The sequence below is a fragment of the Cucurbita pepo genome, chromosome 14 (assembly GCF_057944985.1).
Source record: "Cucurbita pepo subsp. pepo isolate OVF chromosome 14, ASM5794498v1, whole genome shotgun sequence".
Classification (NCBI taxonomy): Eukaryota; Viridiplantae; Streptophyta; class Magnoliopsida; order Cucurbitales; family Cucurbitaceae; genus Cucurbita; species Cucurbita pepo.
This window is the reverse complement of record NC_141811.1, coordinates 7,515,760-7,535,061: the sequence shown is the minus strand read 5'-3', so window position 1 is coordinate 7,535,061 and position 19,302 is coordinate 7,515,760. Positions and strand designations below refer to the sequence as shown.

The window sequence follows — 19,302 nt, the reverse complement described above, 5'->3', positions numbered from 1 at the left end:
GGACTGGACTATGAGGACACTTTCTCTCCTGCTGCCATGTTAAAGTCTATTCGTATTCTCTTATCCATTGCCACATATTTTGACTATGAGGTATGGCAAATGGATGTAAAGACTGCTTTTCTAAATGACAATCTTGAAGATAACATCTACATGAATTAACCAGAAGGGTTATAAGCCAAGGTCAAGAGCAAAAGATTTGCAAGCTTAAAAGATCCATTTATGGACTTAAACAAGCATCGAGATCCTAGAACATTAGATTTGATAGTACGGTTAAATCATATGGTTGTGAGCAAAATGTTGCTGAACCTTGTGTATACAAGAAAATCAATAGAAAATTAATAGCTTTTCTTGTCTTATATGTAGATGATATTCTATTCATTGGAAATGATGTAGGCTATCTTACTGATATAAAAAATTGGCTAGCTAATCAATTCCAAATGAAATATTTGGGAGAAGCACAGTTTATTTTGGGAATCCACATTATAAGGGGTCGTAAGAACAAAACGCTAGGCTTGTCTCAAGCATCTTATATCAACAAGATTCTTGTCAAGTATTCGATGCAAAATTCCAAAAAGGGTAATCTACCTTTTAGGCATGGAATTATATTGTCAAACGAACAATATCCCAAGACACCTCAAGAAGTTGAGGATATGAAAAAGACTCCTTATGCCTCAGCTGTAGGCAGTCTAATGTATGCAATGTTGTGTACAATACCTGATATGTGTTATGTAGTAGGGATTGTTTGTAGATATCAGTCAAACCCAAGATATGATCACTGGATTGCAGTTAAAACGATCCTCAAGTATCTGCGAAAAACAAGGAATTATGTGCTTGTGTAGGGAGCTAAGGATTTGATCCTTACAGGATACACTGACTCTAATTTCAAACTGATAAGGATTCAAGAAAATCTACATCAGGATCACTGTTCACCCTACGTGGAGGAGCGATAGTTTGGAGGAGCATCAAGCAAGGATGTGTCGCAGACTCTACAATAGAAGCTGAGTATGTGGCTGCTTGCGAAGCAGAAAAGGAAGCTATGTGACTTAAAAAGTTCTTAAATAACTTGGAAGTAGTTCCAAATATGGATAAACCCATCATACTTTATTGTGATAATAGTGGTGCCGTGGAAAATTCTAAAGAACCTAGAAATCACAAAAGAGGGAAGCATATAGAGAGAAAATATCACCTTATTAGAGAGATAGTGCAGAGAGGAGATGTGATTGTCACAAAGATAGCCTCGGCAGACAACTATGCTGATCCATTTACAAAGGCTCTCCAGGCTATAGTGTTTGAGGGTCATATAGAGAGTCTAAGACTACGAGATATGTACCTACTCTAGGGCAAGTGAGAGAAAATGTTGGGTACATATTATGCCCTAGGTCATATATTGTATATCTTACTAGTTTTAGTGCAAGTGGGAGATTGTTGGGATTTGTGCCCTAAAGCTCGTAATTTTTGTTGTAATTTAACATTTTCTCATTCATGAATTAAGTAATTTGTTATTGTGTGAAACATTACCCAATAATCATATGAGATCCAAGGTTATTAATGTAATATTGAACAGTATGTGATTGACATACAAAAGGATCGTGTTCAAGTAATAACCTAAAGAGTAGTATATGGATAAGGTTGGGTGCCTTATCCTGGTAACACTATACGGCCCACTTTGTAATCGTTACAAATGATTTGATCCAAATCGTTCATGTGGAGAGATGCAAGTGGGGATATCCTATACAATGAGTTTGTATAAGACTCGACCAAGAAATATTTAATCTCTCTTTATAAATCCGTTAATTGAGAAGATTAATATTTCACATGATGATCATATGCGACTCGACCTTAATCCTAAGTGAGTTATGAACTCCTGCCTGTGAGGGATTGTCCTTTGATTTGCATGGGTGAGAATGACTTTTGTATCCGATTCATATGTTTACCATTTTGGGGACTTACCAAATAGGGAGCTGGGAACATAACCTCACAAGATGGAATTCACTCCTTCCCATATAAGGTAAGTAGATGAGTAATTCTCTTAAGTGCTAATTCGGGACATGAAGGGACTCAATTTATGATTGGATCATAAACGAATTGTTTATTAGAGAATCAGTGGTACTTAAGGTACAAGATGTAATTACGGGGTAAAACGGACTTTTGACCCAGCTGTAGTTACGAATAAGTCGTGAAGGATTGACTTGTCTTTAATAATAATCCATGGACATAACTTGTCTACATAAGAGTTCAACTATAGGTCTATAATAGAGCGACCTATAGTTAATGAATAAAAATAATTAATTAAAGAGTTTAGTTAATGAATTTGATGTCATTGGAGATTATAACTTATAGGTCCATAATGTTATACTGGGTCATAATAACACCAAAAGTTAAATTTTGTTGAAAGAATAAATTTGAAAACTTCCCATTAATATATTTGATATACTCAATGTTGAAGGAGAAAAATAGATTTAATTTGAAAGGTACCAATTAGAAAAGTATATTTATTATATTTGATACATTAAATATTAAAAATATATTAATGTATATTAAATACATTAAATAAAAGATATATATTTGAAAATGAGATGAGATTCCATCCGTTAAATATATATTGAGATAGATTGTGATATTTAAATATGGTTTAAATAAAATATTGCTTCCTAATAGATAAGATATTGGAATATATTATTTGGCAAAATATTCTTACAAAGTCCCTAAAAATAGGGCTTTTGTATTGAGCCAAAAATATGGTTTTACATCAATCTCTGTTAGAATTCTCCTATTATTCTAAAAGGTTCCCACAAGCCAATTTACGGGTGTTAGAGTCATAGCACGGAAGATTGTGTGGAAGAGCTTCATTATTAAAATCGAGAATCGTGTCTACGGTTTCCACAAAGGTATGAGTTATTCCTTTCCTATTTATTGCCTACGTTCTAATTCCTATTAAAAATCAACTTCGCTTTTATACCAATCGAAAGAAATGAACTTTTCATCCACGTAGCAAAAGCATTGAGAACCTTGATTTTAATAGGAATTAAAACGTAAGCAATAAATAGAAAAACAATAACTCGTACTTTGTAGAAACCGTAGATTATGATTCTCAATTTTAACAATGAAGCTTTTCCACAAAATTTTCCGTGCTATGACTCTAAAGACTAGAGTCTTATTTATAAGGACGGTGTAAGAATATTTTGCTAAATAATATATTTCAGTATCTTATATATTAAGAAACAATATTTTATTTAAATCATATTTAAATATCACAATCTATCTCAATATATATGGAATCTCATTCTATTTTTGAATATATATTTTTATTTAAGGTATATAATATAGTATCAAATACAATAAATATATTTTTTTAATTTCAACTTTTCAAATTAAATTTATTTTTCTTCTTTTAATATTTAATATATCAAATATATTAATGTGAACCTTTCAAATTTATTCTTTCAACTAATTTACCTTTTGGTATTATTATGTGACCTTATGGACGGAGGGTTATAAGCTCCAATGGCATCAAATTAATGAATTAAATTCTTTAATTAATTAATTTTCATTAATTACCTATAGGACACTCCACTGTAGATTTATAGTTGAACTCTTATGTACTGTAGGACAAGTTATGTCCATGGATTATCATTAAAGACATCCTTGAGTTATTCGTAACTACAGCTTGGTCAAAAGTCCGTTTTACTCTTGTAATTACATCTTGTACCTTAAGTACCACTGATTCTCTAATAAACAATTTGTTTATGATCTCTTCCTCCACGTAGCGGAAGCATTGGGAACCGTTTTGATTTTATTATGAATAAAAACAATAAATACGAAATTAAGAACTCTAACTTTATAGAAACACTAGCTTGCAATACTCCTCGAAGTATTCCAACCATGCAGAAGTTCTTCAACATTCCACAAGATCTTCCTTACTATGACTCGAACACAAGGTCAATGCTTGTGGGAGCCTCTTGAAAGAAAATCCCATGAGAATGAGAGTTTCGAGAATTCTCTAGAGAAGTAATTTCATTCTCTAGAGAAAGTGGGAGAGATCGTTGTATCTTTGGCTCAACCCGAGAGTCCTATTTACAGGGACTCTTGGAGAATATTTACCAAATAATATATTTGCATATTTAATATATTAGGATATTATACCTTATACAAATCATATTTAAATATTATAAGATATCCTAATATATATTTAATTAATTGGAATCTCATTCAAATTTCAAATATATTTTTATTTAATGTATCAAAATACATGCACTAATTTAATATGGAAGTGTATCAAATACAATAAATATATTTTTCTATATATTAAATATTAATTTCAACCGTTCAAATTAATATATTTTTCTCCATTTATATTTAACATATCTAATATATTAAAATATTAATTTGAAATTTTAAATTAAATTTATTTTCTCTTTTATATTTAATATATCTAATATATTAAATATCAATTTGAACCCTTCAAATTTTTTTCAAATAAATTGAACCTTTTAGTACTACTAGTTAGCAAGGGGACCTTATGGACCTACGGATTGGGCTCCAATGATACAAAATTAATTAATTAAACTCTTGAATTAATCAATTTCCATTCAACTATAGGTCACTCCACTCTAGACTTGTAATAGCCCAAAAATAAATAAAGAAATAAACAAATAAAAAATAGTTAAAATAATAATATAATAAATTAATTAATTAAAATTAAAATTAAAATTAAAAAAAAAAAAAAATCTTTCCCCGCCTCTCTCCACTAACCTCCTCTTCCCACAATTATCTCTCTTCTACCCATCTTACGCCAACAGCAAAAAAAAAGAAGAAAGAAACAGAAAAACAACAATTGTCACATTTGAGAATGACTTTCAACACATTGCAGATTCAGAGTTTGTCAGTTATTACGGTAAAATCCTCTCTCAGATCTTCTTTTCCTATGGTTATAAGAAATTAATTTAGTTATGGTTATAAAAAATTAATTTAGGATCAAATCTTCTCCCCTATCTTCCGGTCTGTAATAATCACATCCCATATACAATTATTAGATTTTTGTTAAAAAGGAAATACCAAAGGAGCTCCTTCAGCTCCTTCAAATTTTGTCTGACAGAAACGACCAGGAGATTTTGTCTAACAGAAAAGATCAAAATTTTAAGATGGCCAAATAAATTTAGGATCAAATCTTCTCCCCTATCTTCCCGTCTGTAATAATCACATCCCATATACAATTATTAGATTTTTGTTAAAAAGGAAATATCAGAGGAGCTCCTTTAGCTCCTTCAAATTTTGTCTGACAGAAACGACCAGAGCAGTGAGATTTTGTCTAACAGAAAAGATCAAAATTTTAAGATGGCCAATGTAAATTAGGGAAATAATTTTATAGAGTTCAAACTTGAAACTGATGTCATGAGCTCATATAGGTTGACTCGGATTTCAAACGACGGAATCGAACTTTCATTAAAGATATATTTGTGACAATGACTTAAGCGAGCCAGGTAAGTGACCTTACTATCGGCATGGTTATATTTTATGTTGACACGTGCCCTGTGGTTCTGCACGTGTCATATATGTTGATATGTGTGAATTGTCTGTGGATCGATATGCTTCCTATATGTTATGTTATGTTATAATATGTGGATTGTATGATAATAATTATGGTACGATGTGCTCTAGGAGATGTTTGAGATAGGATACGAGAAGGATGCACAAAACAAAATGTAACGATAGGAGTAAGATACGTTCATGAAACGTTAAGGTTAGGTTACATACCGGAGTGCTATGGATATGAGAGATTGATGAAAGAATACGGTTAGGTTATGGGTAGAAAGGAATAGGTTTGTGATAGATTGATAGAACGATGGCGTTAGGATACGTTCTGGTGATGATATGACTAAGGTACGCTACGTAATGATATGTATGTGATAGGTATAAGAACGTTAAGGCTATGGTAAGTTAGAGAACGATATGACTATGAAGTGTTTACGTTATGACTTGTTTATAATATGATGCATTGTATGCTAGATTATTGTGCTTAATTACGTAGTTATGTGAACGTGAATGTATGCTTTTAGTCTGATGTGATGTGTAATGCATGTAACGATGTGTGGTCCTTGAACGATTATTGCTTGTTTGTATGAATATTTGAATGTAACTGCATGAATTGTATGACATGAAATATGGTAAATTGCATGAAACATAATCCCGTTAGGAATATGTATGATATGTAAAGAAATGAGAATGGGAATGACATGTAAGCATGAAAACGTGACAGGGGGTTATGTTCATTAATGATAACTGTAGGACTAGTGGGACCTCATGCATATTGTGTGCTCATGCATTTAGGGGGATACCTGTAACGACCCTAAATTTCCACATATCTAGAGTCGCCACTAACGTCTCATGCTCATCTCTAATGTAGAATAAAAATCTAAGCATGCTCATCTTTATTAGCGGAAAAATTTAAAAGTTCAGAATATATTAAAACATTGGAAAACACTGCCGGACTTACGTGTTTCAAACATCGTGCTGGAGTTCAAAAAGATAAAATAAAACGATTACAAATTAATTAATATAAATGAATGAAATGCAAACGCCCTATCCTAACCAAGACTAGGAATTAAATATGCAACTATCCTATGCACGCACCACAGTCTCTGATCACGATGCCACCGTCAACCGTACATGGGAGCCTTGCCTTTACCTGAAAAACAATATGGCACACGGCCTGAGTATTTCGAAGAAATACTCAGTAAGTGACCCCACTATAGGGGCCATGCTAATGCAAACACATGCAATCATGAATAGGGACCTATCTCTAATCATCTTAGGGGTGGCCTCCAGTCTCGGACAAATTGGATGTGTAGTACTTCCCTACACACGACTCACACGTGCGAGTGTGAGTCCCCAGGGCGCTCGCACACCTCCTGGACCCTCTGGTCAAGCTAATCTGTAGCGACGTCCGGAGGTCAGCGGAACCCCATAGTGTCATGCGCCTCATGAACACCCTCATCTGTGTGCTTTCGCACCTGTGCGCATTCGCGCTCATCATAAGGTGCGCGTCCGCACTCATCATCTCTAGGGGAAGTAGCCCTATGCTTATGAACATACAAAATGCATGAGGTCCCTCTAAATCCATCGTAATGTCTCTTCTGACACAACCCTCTAGTCTCATCTCTTTGTTACTCTAGGTAACGCATATCGTGGATATTTATATTAATATCATTTTCATGCTCTTAGGGTTGTATCCTACGTCGATCTAACGACATGATGCAATATGGCACTCATCATCATCTAGCATGCTCAATATGGAAAACATCATCATATTAAGGTAAAATCATGCAATCATCATGCTCGTCATAATGCCACAACGTGCGTCAAACATATTAAGCGTCACTCAACCAAATATGTATAAACTGGCACATATCATCAAGCATCATACAATTTATTTAGCCTATCCTATAGTAAGGCCACTTACTTGGTTGGCCTTGGCCGAAGTACTCCCTAAATAGCTAAACGTAAGCTCCGGTTCCATGAGAGCTGCTTCCTACGTCGCCGGGGTTTGTTTCCTATCGCACCGTTCACCACTTTCCGTTAATATTTCACAATTAATTTACCTATAATTTAATAAATGTGAAATACGGCTCTAAAACGGCCTCGGATACCTTTATCGGGGCCGAAAACAGATCCAGGAGGGTCGAAACAGTGGAAACCGGGCTAAAAATAGTTGAGCCGAGCCGAACAGCCGCTGGAGCCGCCGGAGGAGCCGCCGGAGCGTCACCGGAGAGAGCCCGAGCCGTTTGCGCCGAGCCGAGCCGAGGGACTGCCGCGCCGCTGTGTGACACGTGGCAGCAGCAGAGAAAGCCACGTCGGGCGGTAGTGTCGGGTCGAAGCGCGGGTCGCAGTCTGGTTCGGGTCGTGGTTCGGGTCGCGGGCTGTGGAAGGCTACTAGGCCAAGGCTAATCGTTGGACCTCGGCTTACTGGGCTGGGCCGCAAGTGTTTGGTTTGCAGGCCGGCTCAATTGGACCGTGGGTCTAGTCTGGGTTGGTTCAATTGAACCGTAGCTTCTGGGCCGGTTTGAGGTTTGGGCCGCTGTAGTTGGGCTGGGCCGAAGGCAGAGGCCAAGGGAGGAACAGGCTGGCTCTCCCGGGTTCTGGGTTCGGGTTGACCCGGATCCATGGATCTCGTCTTCCTTACCCGACTTCGGCCGATTTTCCGGCGAGCTTTCTCTCTCCTTCCCGCGGCGTTTCCATTGCCGATTTCGGTCCTCTTCCTTCCCTTTTCCTCTTTGTTCGTCGTTCTTCTTTCCTTGTTGGGAGTTTTGCGGCCTAAAAGCTCCTAAAAGCTGCAGATCTAAGAATTGATTAAGAAACCTAATTTTCCGACCTCGGTTACCGACGACGACGCTTACGAAATAACACAAAATGCACCCTGAGTTATTGTGCTTTCGTTAGGGATCCCTCTTATGGTGGTAACAGGTCGTTTGGTGTCGGTTTGAGGGTGGTTTGAGGGCTCGTCGGAGAAACTGGACACTCGCCGACGTTTGTCCGAACTCTCTCTCTCTCTCGAAATTTTCTCTCTTTTCTCCCTTTGCAGGCGTTCTGAAGATGTTGGGCTGAGGGTGGGCGTGCTGTGGCCGTTGTTTCGCGTGGGTTCCGCGAAACTCGGCGGTCGCCGGAAAACTCGCGGGTTTTCCGGCGACTGAGTTTCTTTTTTTTTTTTTTTTTTTTTTTTTCGTTTTCGTTTATTTATTTATTTATTATTATTATTATTATTATTATTATTATTATTATTATTATATATATATATATATTTTTTTTTTCTTTCTTTCTTTCCCGGGTCGTTACATTATCTACCCCTAAAAAGAACTTTCGTCCTCGAAAGTCTCAAACTCTTGTACCAACTCGGGGTATTTCTCTCTTATCTCGTCCTCACGCTCCCACGTGGCTTCCTCACTCTGGTGATTCCGCCACAGTACCTTAACAAACGCAATACTCCTGTTGCGTAAGGTTTTTACCTCTCTAGCTAAGATTGTTACTGGTTTTTCCTCGTAGCTCAGATCTTCATTGAGTTGGAGTGGTTCGTAGTCTATTACGTGGATAGGATCCGTAATGTACTTCCTCAGCATCGACACATGAAATACATCATGTACTCCTGAGAGGGCTGGAGGTAAGGCTAACTTATATGCTACCGGACCAACTCGCTCTAGGATCTCAAATGGTCCAATGAATTTAGGACTTAACTTGCCCTTATGTCCGAATCTTAACACACCTTTCATAGGTGCCACCTTGAGGAATACTGGGTCCTCCACCTCAAACTCCAGGCTTTTATGCCTTACATCGGCGTAGCTTTTCTGTCTACTTTGAGCAGTACGCATCCTCGCTCGAATTTTCTGGACAGCCTCATTGGTGAGTCGAACCAACTCGGGTCCTACTAATTCTTTCTCTCCTACCTCGTCCCAACATAGTGGGGACCTACACCGTTTCCCGTACAGGGCCTCAAACGGTGCCATTCCAATAGTTGCTTGGAAACTGTTGTTATACGAGAATTCCATTAGGTGGAGTTTGGAATCCCAACTTTCCTTAAAATCTAGTACGCAAGCGCGTAGCATGTCCTCTAGAATTTGGTTTAAACGCTCCGTTTGTCCATCTGTTTGGGTGTGAAAGGCGGTACTAAAGTCGAGGCGGGTACCCAGTGCTTTTTGAAGTCCGCGCCAAAACGCTGACGTAAAGCGTGGATCCCGATCCGACACTATAGACACTGAGACTCCATGTAGTCTTACTATTTCTTTCACGTACAGCTGTGCCCAATTGTCAACTGTATATGTAACCTTCCCAGGTAGAAAGTGTGCCGACTTGGTCAACCTATCGACAACTACCCAGATCACTGTATAGCCCTTGGGCGTTTTGGGTAAACCTACTATGAAGTCCATCGCTATGTTTTCCCACTTCCACTCCGGTATGCTTAGGGGCTGCAACAACCCCGCCGCCTTTTGTCTTGGAGCTTTCACTTGTTGACAAACTAAGCACTTGCTCACAAACCCGGCCACATCCCTCTTCATGCTCTTCCACCAAAAGTGTTGTTTTAAATCTTGGTACATCTTAGTACCTTCTGGATGCATAGCAAATGGTGAGTTGTGAGCTTCCATCAGTATTTCCTTCCTTAAATCTTCTATTGCTGGAACACATAAACGTCCATGATACAATAGTCCTTCATCTGATGACTTCGAGAATCCATCTACTGGACTTTCGTCTAGCTGTCCTAGGACTTTCTGTAGGTTAGGATCCTCTCGTTGGGAGGTAATAATTCCATGCCTAAGCGTAGGTTGTACCGTGAGTCGGGCCAGCTGTGCTATGACTCCCTCGGTCGCTACAGCTATGTTGGCTCGCTCGAACTCTCTTTGTACCCTTACTTCCCTCGTAATGAGGGCCGACGAGTGGGTCGTCTTCCTACTCAAGGCATCTGCAACCACATTTGCTTTCCCAGGGTGGTACTGGATATCTACGTCATAATCCTTCACCAATTCTAACCACCTTCTTTGCCTCATGTTTAACTCTTTCTAGGTGAAGAAGTATTTCAAACTTTTGTGGTCGGTAAAAATTTGGGTTTTCTCGCCATACAGGTAATGTCGCCAGATTTTCAGCGCGAACACTACAACGGCCAACTCTAGGTCATGGGTAGGGTAGTTCTTTTCATATTCTTTAAGTTGACGAGATGCGTATGCGACAACCTTGCCGTGTTGCATTAACACACATCCCAATCCTTTCATGGAGGCATCACTATAGATCACATATCCTTCTGAGCTCTCGGGTACTATGAGTACCGGGGCGGTTACCAATCTCTCTTTTAGGTTCTGGAAGCTTGCCTCACAAGCATCATCCCATCTAAATGGCACCCCTTTTTTTGTTAACTTTGTTAAAGGCGAGGATATTTTAGCGAAGTCCTGCACGAACCTTCGATAATATCCCGCCAATCCTAGGAAACTCCTTACTTCCGTTACCGTAGTTGGGCATTCCCACTTTGTGATCGCTTCGACCTTGGTGGGATCTACAGATATTCCGTCCTTTGACACCACGTGTCCTAGGAAGGAGACTTGTCGTAACCAAAATTCACATTTGGAGAACTTGGCGTACAACTTGTGCTCTCTTAGGGTGGTTAGGACTTTTCGGAGGTGTTCCTCGTGCTCTAGGTCGGTTCTCGAGTATATGAGGATGTCGTCAATGAACACAATCACAAACATGTCTAGGCATTCTTTGAATACCCGGTTCATTAACTCCATAAATACAGCTGGGGCATTGGTGAGGCCAAATGACATCACTACAAACTCGTAGTGACCGTACCTTGTCCTAAACGATGTTTTTGGTACGTCTTTTTCATTAATCCTAATTTGGTGGTAACCGGACCGAAGATCTATCTTAGAGAATATTGTTGCTTCTCTGAGTTGATCAAACAAGTCTTCTATTCTAGGCAGAGGATATTTGTTTTTTATGGTTCTCTTGTTTAGCTCTCTGTAATCGATGCACAGACGCATCGATCCATCTTTCTTCTTAACAAACAACACTGGCGCACCCCAGGGGGACACGCTAGGTCGAATGAATCCTTTATCTAGTAAGTCTTGCAGTTGCGCCTTGAGTTCCTTCAACTCTGCTGGCGCCATGCGATAGGGTGCTTTGGAAATAGGCCCAGTTCCCGGCTCGAGTTCGATGACGAAGTCGACCGCTCGGGAAGGGGGTATACCAGGTAAGTCATCCGGAAATACGTCCGGGAACTCGTTTACTATTGGCATGTTTACTAGGGTCTCTTCCTTTCCTCTCACGTCTACAGCACATGCTAATATAGCCCATCCACCTTGTTGGACTAACCTCTTTGCTTTCATCATCGAGACTACCTTGGGGGTAATCCCGGTATTTGTGCCTTTAAATTTAAAGGTAGGTCCTGTCCGTGGTGAAAATTTTACTTCCTTTCTGCAACAGTCTATACTAGCTCGATTTTCAGCTAACCAATCCATGCCTAGTATGACGTCGAAATCTGTCATGTTTACCACTATCAGGTCAACGCTTAAAGTTTGGTTCCCTATGATTACTTGGCCATCCTTTACTCTATCCCTAGACACTAAGTCTACCCCCGCAGGGGTGCTTACAAACATTTCATGCAATAAGGGTTCTAATTCGAACCCTGCTTGTACAACAAAAGGCATGGAAATAAAGGAATGCGTGGAACCAGAATCAAATAAGGTAAAAGCGAAATGACCTAAAATGGATAGTGTACCTGTCACCACGGCATCGGACCTCCCAGTGTCCTTACTGGTTGACGCGTATGCCCTAGCTTGAGCTCGCGGTGGTGCTGGTTGATCCGTTCGCTCTACTACTCTGGGCGGGTTTGCTTATGCTGCAGCATTTCCGGTCGTGCAGTTCACGGCGATGTGCCCCTCTTGACCACATCTACAACACGCTCGGCTGCCAGCCATGCACCTCCCACCGTGTAGTCTTCCACAAATAGTGCACCCTTCCTCTCTCCTCCCTCTGGCCCCATCTTGATTCCTGGGGTTCCTATCAGTATGTCGGGGAGGGCGTCGCTCATCCCATCTAGGAGCGGGTCTGTTATTGGAACGGTGCCTACGTGCTGGTGGTGGACGGTCAGAGCCTCCTGATTCATGAGGACAGTTCTGCCCAATTATAACTGGCTCTTCACGTCGTTTCTCATCCTTTGGTTTCTCTAAAGCCTTGGCAGTTCTCAAGGCTTCCTCATAGGTCTTTGGGTTGAACGCCTCCAACATGCGGTGGATTCTTGGTTCCAAACCCAATATAAATTTCTCTGTCATCTTTTCCTCAGTGTCCACCATGGACGGTGCAAATCTCTTGAGTTTATTAAACTCTCGGTTGTACTTCTCTACTGTGAGTCCTCCCTGTACCAGGTGGGCGAACTCCTGCTGCCTTTTAAGTCGCTCTGACTTAGGATAATATTCTTTAAGGAAGGCCTCCTTAAATCGTTCCCAGTTCATTGGTCCCCCTTCTGGGTTAAGGAGGGTTTTGTTATCTCTCCACCATATCTCTGCGTCCTTTTGTAGGACGAAGGTTGCACAGGCGACCTTTTGGTTCTCTGGGCACTCCATAGTCTCAAAGGTGGTTTCCACCGCTGCAATCCACATTTGGGCTTCTATGGGGTCTACTAGGGAACCAGTGAATGGTCGAGGGTCGTATCTCTTGAAATCCCTTATCCAGTTTGAACATCTAACAGGTTGTGGAGGGTTTACTAGGGCATTGGCCTGAGCAGTGGCCTGTGCCTGTGCTTGTGCCTGTGCCTGTGCCTGTACCTGTGCCTGTACCTGTGCCAGTGCCTGGGCCTGTGCTTGGGCTTGTTCCTGGGCCTGTTGTAGACTGGCTTGCTGGTTGGTTACCAAGGTTTGAATTAGGGCTTGAATGGAGTCACACATTAACCTAGTATTAGCATCTACTCCACCCACTGGGGGTGCAGCTTCAGGTGCGACTTGGAGTGGTAGGGTAGGCTGGGGTGGAGGTTCTACTTGTGGTGGAGGCAGTACTAGTGGTGGAGGCTCAGCTTGTAGTGGAGCTAGAGGAGGTAGCTCAATTGGAGGTAAGATTGGGGGCGGCGTAACTGTTACCGGCCCAGTCTCTGATCTTTCTTGAGGTGGGCCCTCTACCGCCACACCTCGTCCTACTTCTCTACGACGAGGTCGCCCCCTTCCTCGTCTTCCTCTTCCTCTTCCTCTTTCTCTTCCTCGTCCTCGGGGCATGGTTCTATAAACCAATATAAGGTTGCTTAAGTCTAAGGCCTTAATACTATGCATATATATATATAACAATACGCACACTATACAATACATCGTAACGCCAAAGAAGTAAACATTCATCATGCTAAGCATCATATCATGCTACTAACAAAATTACTCAGCATGCAACACATGACATCATACTCTTAAATAAATACGTGAAATATCACAACCATTTCAGTAATGTCAACATAAAAGAAAATGCATGCGAGTTTTAAAACATTTCTCTTTTCTTATCTTATGCAAGGCGTACCTGATGGTGACGGGGCGTCGATGTTGGGACCGTGGAGCGTGCCAAGCCTACATCGTAGGCTAGTCTACAGAATCTAAAACCTGGCTCTGATACAAACTGTAACGACCCTAAATTTCCACATATCTAGAGTCGCCACTAACGTCTCATGCTCATCTCTAATGCAGAATAAAAATCTAAGCATGCTCATCTTTATTAGCGGAAAAATTTAAAAGTTCAGAATACATTAAAACATTGGAAAATACTGCCGGACTTACGTGTTTCAAACATCGTGCTGGAGTTCAAAAAGATAAAATAAAACGATTACAAATTAATTAATATAAATGAATGAAATGCAAACGCCCTATCCTAACCAAGACTAGGAATTAAATATGCAACTATCCTATGCACGCGCCACAGTCTCTGATCACGATGCCACCGTCAACCGTACATGGGAGCCTTGCCTTTACCTGAAAAACAATATGGCACACGGCCTGAGTATTTCGAAGAAATACTCAGTAAGTGACCCCACTATAGGGGCCATGCTAATGCAAACACATGCAATCATGAATAGGGACCTATCTCTAATCATCTTAGGGGTGGCCTCCAGTCTCGGACAAATTGGATGTGTAGTACTTCCCTACACACGACTCACACGTGCGAGTGTGAGTCCCCAGGGCGCTCGCACACCTCCTGGACCCTCTGGTCAAGCTAATCTGTAGCGACGTCCGGAGGTCAGCGGAACCCCATAGTGTCATGCGCCTCATGAACACCCTCATCTGTGTGCTTTCGCACCTGTGCGCATTCGCGCTCATCATAAGGTGCGCGTCCGCACTCATCATCTCTAGGGGAAGTAGCCCTATGCTTATGAACATACAAAATGCATGAGGTCCCTCTAAATCCATCGTAATGTCTCTTCTGACACAACCCTCTAGTCTCATCTCTTTGTTACTCTAGGTAACGCATATCGTGGATATTTATATTAATATCATTTTCATGCTCTTAGGGTTGTGTCCTACGTCGATCTAACGACATGATGCAATATGGCACTCATCATCATCTAGCATGCTCAATATGGAAAACATCATCATATTAAGGTAAAATCATGCAATCATCATGCTCGTCATAATGCCACAACGTGCGTCAAACATATTAAGCGTCACTCAACCAAATATGTATAAACTGGCACATATCATCAAGCATCATACAATTTATTTAGCCTATCCTATAGTAAGGCCACTTACTTGGTTGGCCTTGGCCGAAGTACTCCCTAAATAGCTAAACGTAAGCTCCGGTTCGGTGAGAGCTGCTTCCTACGTCGCCGGGGTTTGTTTCCTATCGCACCGTTCACCACTTTCCGTTAATATTTCACAATTAATTTACCTATAATTTAATAAATGTGAAATACGACTCTAAAACGGCCTCGGATACCTTTATCGGGGCCGAAAACAGATCCAGGAGGGTCGAAACAGTGGAAACCGGGCTAAAAATAGTTGAGCCGAGCCGAACAGCCGCTGGAGCCGCCGGAGGAGCCGCCGGAGCGTCACCGGAGAGAGCCCGAGCCGTTTGCACCGAGCCGAGCCGAGGGACTGCCGCGCCGCTGTGTGACACGTGGCAGCAGCAGAGAAAGCCACGTCGGGCGGTAGTGTCGGGTCGAAGCGCGGGTCGCAGTCCGGTTCGGGTCGTGGTTCGGGTCGCGGGCTGTGGAAGGCTACTGGGCCAAGGCTAATCGTTGGACCTCGGCTTACTGGGCTGGGCCGCAAGTGTTTGGTTTGCAGGCCGGCTCAATTGGACCGTGGGTCTAGTCTGGGTTGGTTCAATTGAACCGTAGCTTCTGGGCCGGTTTGAGGTTTGGGCCGCTGTAGTTGGGCTGGGTCGAAGGCAGAGGCCAAGGGAGGAACGGGCTGGCTCTCCCGGGTTCTGGGTTCAGGTTGACCCGGATCCGTGGATCTCGTCTTCCTTACCCGACTTCGGCCGATTTTCCGGCGAGCTTTCTCTCTCCTTCCCGCGGCGTTTCCGTTGCCGATTTCGGTCCTCTTCCTTCCCTTTTCCTCTTTGTTCGTCGTTCTTCTTTCCTTTTTGGGAGTTTTGCGGCCTAAAAGCTCCTAAAAGCCGCAGATCTAAGAATCGATTAAGAAACCTAATTTTCCGACCTCGGTTACCGACGACGACGCTTACGAAATAACACAAAACGCACCCTGAGTTATTGTGCTTTCGTTAGGGATCCCTCTTATGGTGGTAACAGGTCGTTTGGTGTCGGTTTGAGGGTGGTTTGAGGGCTCGTCGGAGAAACTGGACACTCGCTGACGTTTGTCCGAACTCTCTCTCTCTCTCTTTCGAAATTTTCTCTCTTTTCTCCCTTTGCAGGTGTTCTGAAGATGCTGGGCTGAGGGTGGGCGTGCTGTGGCCGTTGTTTCGCGTGGGTTCCGCGAAACTCGACGGTCGCCAGAAAACTCGCGGGTTTTCCGGCGACTGAGTTTTTTTTTTTTTTTTTCGTTTATTTATTTATTATTATTATTATTATTATATATATATATATATATATATATTTTTTCTTTCTTTCCCGGGTCGTACATCCAATGGCAGGACAACGATCGTTATGCTTTACATAGCGCTGCCGTGACGGTTCTAGTTTTAACGGGTCCCGGTATAAGGGCTCCCAGAGCATGCCCACCGGCTAGGGATAGTGGCCCAGCGGTGTGCGAACTAGTTGGTGAGCCCATACTTGCACGTATGGGTTGCGTGTAGAGTATATGGTACACGTCCACGATTACCTGTTAGGATTACACCGTAGGGGAAACGAAACGAAAGATAGTGATATGAATCAAACAACTGATCACGTGCATGTACCCGAAGGACCGATTATAAGAAGCAAGGTTAAGAAGATTCAAGAGGCCTATACATTGCATCTTTAAAAGCTAGCTAGTGTACCGGTTGAAACAAAGACTTTTGAGCCCAAAAATCTTTATAGCATTAGCATATCAAATCAAGAAGATAATGGAGTTGCTGATATTCGAAAGTAATTAGAAGACTTGCCTTTGATAGTTGAATTACCAATTAAGGAAATTATTAATGCCTTATTTGCTTCATTTTATATTTAATAGCATTTATTAATAGTTTGTATGAATTGCCTTATATTTTTAATTTGTATTTAATAGCATTTATTAGCATTTATTAGTAGTTGGTGGCTGAACTTTATTTTGTTAGGGTTATCTTCTGAGCCTATTTAAAGGCATGTAATATTCATGTTTGGGGGATTTTGTTGAATACAGAAAAAAAAACCTTTGTGTTTTCTTGATACCCTTTTGGTGTTATTCTTTTTCAAACCTTGCTTTAGGTTTGATGTTTAAACCGATTCATTGAATTAGTTTTGATCAAGCTAATTCTGGAGTGAATTGTCTTGGTATCTAAGAGTGACCATCATAGATTCCAAGTTCGATATAAGAGTCATTCATCTTCTAACCAGCTCTTGGTTGGAATCAACCCGTTAAGTTAGCTTTCTCTGTGAACGTTTTGCAAGGATTCTAGAAGGACCTCTAGCTTTGCAAATTCCAGCAGTGTAGGCGCTTATCAGATAGTGTAACGACCCGAAATTTTCTACTTACTTTAAGGTCGCTACTGTATACATACCATAAACATTGAATACGGAAGACTTCATTTAAATTCCATAAAACATAACCTTTAACTTAAAAACACAGCCATGGACTTACGTGTTTCGAAAACATCTTTAAAACGACACAACAAAAGACCCGAAATAAAATAAATAAGCGTTTAAGTTTAAAACATCCTATTCTATCCTAAGTCTAAGAAAATAAATACCACTACCCTATGCATGTGCCATGATCTCGAGTTGCGATGCCGTCGTCAGCCGTACAGGAATGCCTTGCCTTAACCTGAAAAATGTAGTAGCACATGGCCTGAGTATTTAAAGAAATACTCAGTAAGTGACCCCACTATAGGGGTTAAATGCAACAATCACATGCAATGAAATGATGGGACCTATCTTTCGTTTCGTTTCGTTTCATTTCATTTCGTTTCGTTTCGTTTTCCCTACGGTGTAATTCTAACAGGTAATCGTGGACGTGTACCATATAGGAAGCATATCGATCCTCAGACAATTCACACATATGACACGTGCAGAACCACAGGGCACGTGTCAACATCAAATATAACCATGCCGATAGTAAGGTCACTTACCTGGCTAGCTTAAGTCGTTGTCACGTATATATCCTTACTTAAAGTTCGATTCCGTCCTTTGAAATCCAAGCCAACCTATGTGAGCCCATAACATCCGTTTCAAGTTTGAACTCTATACAATTATTTCTCTAATTTACCTTGTTAAAATTCTGATATTTACTGTTAGACAGAATTTAATGGAGTTTCATGCCGTCTATATCTCCTGTTATAGTTTTAAATTCTGTTTAACAAATCTTCCCTCAATCTTCCCTCCTCCCTCATGGTAATTATTTTCATTCGCATTCTGTAAATAGATTCTCAGAAGTTTTGAAATTATTTTCTGTAATTATTTTCTTCCCTCCTCCCTCCTCCCTCAATAGTTTTGTAAACATCTGTAAATAAGATATTACTCTAATTCTATATTTATTTTCATTCTGTAGACCAATATTATTGGCCAATTTTAATTTGGCTACTATCTTACAGATTATGGATCTGCCAGCTAAAATTATATTGATTCTAATCTTAGTTCCTATAACTTTCGATGCTAAAAAAAAATTAATTAATTGAACATGGGATCTAATTATTACATACGGTAAGATAGGAAGGAAGATTTGATCCTAAATTAATTTCTTATAAGCATAACTATAAAGGAAAAGAAGTTCTGAGATAGAATTTTATCGTAATAACGGACAAAAATCTCTAAATTTGAATAGATCAAATCTGTTGTTTTCTGTTTCTTTCTCTTTTTTTTTTTTTTGTCAGGTTTTCTGTTTTTTTTTTTCAGTGTAGATGGGCAGAGGAGAGATAATTGTGGGGAGGGATGAGAGGTCAGTGGAGAGGGGTGGGAAATGTCTATTTTTTTATTTTTTTAATTAATTAATTAATTAAAATTATTTTTTTATTATTATAATTTTAACTATTTTTATAATTATTTTTATTCTTTATTTCTTTATTTATTTTTGGGCTATTAGTCTCATCATTTCATTGGATGTGATTGTTACATTTAACCCAATAGTGGGGGTCACTTACTGAGTATTCTAGAAATACTCAAGCCTCGTGCTACTTTACTTTTTCAGGTTAAGGCAAGCCACTCCTATACGGTTGACGACGGCATCGCAACTCGGG

The 19,302-nt window shown here is 40.4% G+C and overlaps 1 protein-coding gene and 1 pseudogene across 1 annotated transcript; one reads left to right on the top strand and one right to left on the bottom strand.

The window, feature by feature from the left end:
- Nucleotides 1-557: 557 nt before the first annotated feature.
- On the top strand, nucleotides 558-1,339 carry LOC147789432 (secreted RxLR effector protein 161 pseudogene; annotated as a pseudogene).
- An 8,744-nt stretch (nucleotides 1,340-10,083) lies between these two features.
- On the bottom strand, nucleotides 10,084-13,736 carry LOC147789431 (uncharacterized). The gene is made up of 3 exons (XM_087117594.1): nucleotides 12,454-13,736; nucleotides 11,323-12,351; nucleotides 10,084-10,159 (listed from the first exon to the last, which is right to left on the bottom strand). Exons 1-3 carry the CDS (start codon nucleotides 13,734-13,736, stop codon nucleotides 10,084-10,086), a joined length of 2,388 nt encoding a protein of 795 aa, XP_086973720.1.
- Between the last annotated feature and the right edge of the window lie 5,566 nt (nucleotides 13,737-19,302).